At 53.8% G+C, this 3,849-nt stretch overlaps 2 protein-coding genes across 2 annotated transcripts in view; one reads left to right on the top strand and one right to left on the bottom strand.

Annotated features, from left to right (window-relative positions):
* The window catches only part of LOC113457658 (zinc finger protein 420-like), a 1,205,902-nt gene that overhangs the window by 268,158 nt on the left and 933,895 nt on the right, over positions 1–3,849 (top strand). The window lies entirely within an intron of this gene.
* Positions 1,459–3,849, bottom strand: part of Aplp1 (amyloid beta precursor like protein 1) — a 12,702-nt gene continuing 10,311 nt past the window's right edge. Inside the window, exons 12-17 of the mRNA XM_026786222.1 lie at positions 3,639–3,746; positions 2,721–2,747; positions 2,475–2,545; positions 2,254–2,316; positions 1,984–2,127; positions 1,459–1,871 (exon numbers count right to left, since the gene is read on the bottom strand). Of these exons, the coding sequence (XP_026642023.1) occupies positions 1,773–1,871; positions 1,984–2,127; positions 2,254–2,316; positions 2,475–2,545; positions 2,721–2,747; positions 3,639–3,746 (512 nt within the window). The 3' untranslated portion in view covers positions 1,459–1,772. The remainder of the gene's footprint in view (positions 1,872–1,983; positions 2,128–2,253; positions 2,317–2,474; positions 2,546–2,720; positions 2,748–3,638; positions 3,747–3,849) is intronic.

Here is a 3,849-nt window from a genome sequence, read left to right as displayed (position 1 = left end):
TCTCTCTCTCTCTCTCTCTCTCTCTCTCTCTCTCTCTCTCTCTCTCTCTCTCTGTTTGAGAAAGACTCTGTGTAGCCCTGGCTGTTCTGGACTTTTCTCTGTAGACCAGGCTGACCTTGAACTCACAGAGTTCCTGCTGTCTCTGCCTCCCGAGGGCTGGGGTCAAAGGCGTGCACCATCCTGAACTTCACCTTACCGTTACATTTATTTATGTATGTATTTGCTTATTTGTGTGCGAGCATGTAGAGGGAGTGTTAGAAGCCAGTTTGTGAGAGTGATTCTCTCTCTACCATGTAGTTCTGAGGGGATAGAACTCAGGTCATCAGGCTTAGCAGCAAGCACCTTTTCTCACTGTCACCCACTAACCTTGGACTTGTGATCCTTTGCCTCCTGAGTGCTGGGATTACAGGCAGGTTCTGCCATATCCACTTTATACAGCAATGAGGGTTGAACTCTGGGCTTCGATGCATGAGTAAGCATTGAGAGGCTGAGCTATAGCCCCATTCTCTTCCTAATGTTTTAAAAGTCACTGAACAAAAACTTGCTAAGTATCAGGTACTGTTAAAATACCTCCACATATAGTCCTGGACGCCTCCTAACAGCTGTCTTGGCACAGGTAACAACAGCATTGGCGAGGGCTAATCCTAACAAGTCACAAGCTGGGTGTGAGAGCTCAGCACGTGCTGCTGGTGTTAAATATCTATCTTTGGGACACTGGTGTGGGATTGCCAGGGGCTGAGAGTGTGGCTTCGTGACAGAGTACATGACAAGCATGCACGGCTACTCCTTGGGATATCCTCTTAGGAGGAAGAGGCAAGTAGATCTCTGTGAGTTCGAGGCAAGCCTAACCCATATAGGCTGGCTTACGGCGCGGGGGGGGGGAGGGATGGCGGGGAGGGAGGTGCTTGCCTCCAACCCCAAGACCTGAGTTGTGTCCCCAGGATCCACACGTGGAAGGCAATTCCTGCACGTTATCTCTCACCACCACTCACACCGCGTGGCACGTATTCCTCGCCCTCCCCCCAACATTCTTTTTTTAAAGTTTAGAAAGGAAAAAAAGCAAGAGGAAGAGGGAAGGGGGAGGGGCGAGGCGGATGGTCCACCCTGACGACTCTGAACTTGGAGTAGCGACACATTCAGAACCACGGAAAGCTCCCTTGCCGGCGTGGGAAAAGCCCAGCCAAGGCCTCTGGGTCCCGCCCCCCTACGCGGTAATCTTCCCACAGGCCCCACCCAGATTTAAAGCACCCTCAACTAGGTTTATTTGGTTTGGTTTTGGTTTTGTTTTGTCTGAGACAGAGCCTCTCTCTGTATCCCAGGGGTCCTGGAACTCTCACGGAAATCTGTCCTCCCTCCACCTCCTAAATTGTGCGCCACCACACCCACCCTTCACCCAGTTTAAAAAAGCCTGGGCTGAAAAAGATGAACAACGATTCTCCAATAGAAACGCAGGGCGGCTGGTGGTGGGGAAGACGACTTTATTGGGATGTTAGTGAAGGAACATGGGACGGTGAATTCCAGGGAGCGACATACACTGGGACGCAGGTGGTGGTCACCTTAAGGAGCAATAAATTAAGATAAAATAAATTAAGGTGAGGCGGTCCCTTTTAGGGTAGCAGCTGGGAATTCCTAAGAGGGTGGAATTTGGAACTGGGAAGGGGAAATAAGAATGAATTTGTCAAGATCTCCCTCCCCCACCGGAGGCTGGGAGTTGGGACTGAGGGCCAGGAAGAGGAGCGGTCTGGGCTCAGCTGAAGGCTGCTGGGGCGGGGTCAGGGTCGTTCCTCCAGGAAGCGGTAGGTGGGGTTCTCATAGCCGTGCCGCTGAAGTTCCCGGAGTTGCTGCTCCTCCAGGGTCAACATGGGGTCCACCTGCAACAGGACCAAGGGAGGGCTCAGGGTACAGGGGCGGGGAGGGGACGCTGCGGGAGGGCGCGAGTTCACTGCTTACTCCTACCCCCACCGCGATGTCTGCACTGCTCACCTCCACCACTCCATGGCTGATAGTCCCATAGGGTTTCTTCTTGCGCAGAAGCAGCAAGGCCAGAACAATGAGGGAGCCCCCTCCAGCTCCCATGATCAGCAGGCCCGACACAGCCTCTCGGGACACTCCAGTCCCAGCTGGTGCCTATGGGGAGAGGCGTTGAGACCAAGAGCATCATCATCAAGGCCCACCAGGATCCAGGGCAGCATTGAAGGCCACAGCCTGGACACTGACCTCTGACCTCTCCCCCAAGGTTCAGCGTCCTCTTACCAGTTCATCCCGCTGGATATCTGATGCATGGAAGGGAAAACCCCTTGGGACAGATGCGTTCACCTGGGGGAGCAGGAGACGTCACCGACCCTGATTTATGGCCCCAAGGCCCAGAGGTACCCTAAGGTACACTGAGTCCACGTCCCCAGCGAGCTTCCAGAACCTTCCCTCCACCGAGGGCCCAGACCCTTATTGTCTTTGGAGCCCGAGGCCCCACTCACCTTTTGCTCATACTGCTCCAGGGGGGACAACTTCTCTTTGCCAGAGGAGGAAGAGTCTTGCTCTGTGGACCCTACCGAGCACAAGTCACCTCTCACTCTCGAGGGTCAGACACCTCCAGAGGGGTCAGAAAGGGCACCACACTCCACCCCAGCAGGACTGGGCTTTTTGCTGTACACAGTCCTTTCCCTTCCTGGCTTAGGGTTCAGTGGGATTTAGGGCTGGGGTGTCTGCCGTGTGACACTTACCTTTTGGAAGGGTCACTGGGGTGTCTGCTGGCAGGAGGGGACAAGATGATGGGAGAAACGGTCAAGAGAGGAGGCCATGAGAGAAAGAGTAGAGAACCCCACCCCCAGAACCAAGAACCCCACGGAGGCCCTGCAGCCCCAGCTCTCCCTCCTTATTTCTTCCTGCCATCGTGTGGCACAGACACCCCAGACCTTGGAGAATTAGAAAGAAGGTTGCATGCTGGGTCTGATGGTGCACACTTCTGCAACTCCAGTGCTTGCAAAGCTAAGACAAGACCATGAATTTGAGGCCAGCTTAGGCTAAACAGTGAGGTCTAGGTCAGCCTGAGCTACAGAGTGAGACCCTGTATCAATCAAGAACTGAGTGGGGCCTCATGACCTATAATCTGAGCTGAAGTGGTAGGATCAGAAGTCCAAGGCCTGCCCAGGCAACTTAGACTGTCTTTTCTGTTTGTTTGTTTGTTTGTTTGTTTGTTTGGTTGGTTGGTTGGTTTTTCGAGACAGGGTTTCTCTGTAGCTTTGGAGCCTGTCCTGGAACTAGCTCTTGTAGACCAAGCTGGCTTCGAACTCAGAGATCCGCCTGCCTCTGGCTCCGGCTTGTTTGTTTTTTTAAAGATTTATTGATTTATGTATATGAGTGCTCCATCTGCATGTACACCTCTACACCAGATGAGGGCATCAGATCCCACTAAATATGGTTGTGAGTCACTTCATGGTGCTCTTAACCACTGCGCCATCTCTCCAGCCCCAGACTGTCTGGCTGGGGCCAGCCCTGAGTGGAAGAACTCTTGCTCAGCACACACACACAGAGCCCTGGGTTCCTCACCAGCTCCTTCCTTCAGGCCAAGGACTCCAACACTGCAAAGGAAATGAGGCTTGACTCCCAAAGGTGGGTGTTCTATATTCAGGCTCACTCACCATCCTTGGATTCCGCAGGCTGAAGCCCACCCTTGTCCTCACTGCTGCTCCTGGGCACAGAGGCTTCCAGTTCGCTGGGCCCCAGGTGTTCAGAGTGGAGAAGCTCCTCTGAGGGAACACGGAGAGACGGCGAAGGTGAGTGTAAGACACTACAGTGCACAGGCGCAGGGCGAAGGTGAGTGTAAGACACTACAGTGCACAGGCGCAGGGC

This window comes from Microtus ochrogaster, linkage group LG4 (genome assembly GCF_000317375.1).
Source record: "Microtus ochrogaster isolate Prairie Vole_2 linkage group LG4, MicOch1.0, whole genome shotgun sequence".
Classification (NCBI taxonomy): domain Eukaryota; kingdom Metazoa; phylum Chordata; class Mammalia; order Rodentia; family Cricetidae; genus Microtus; species Microtus ochrogaster.
Note: the sequence above shows the minus strand (reverse complement) of the source record. Positions and strands in the feature narration are given on the sequence as shown.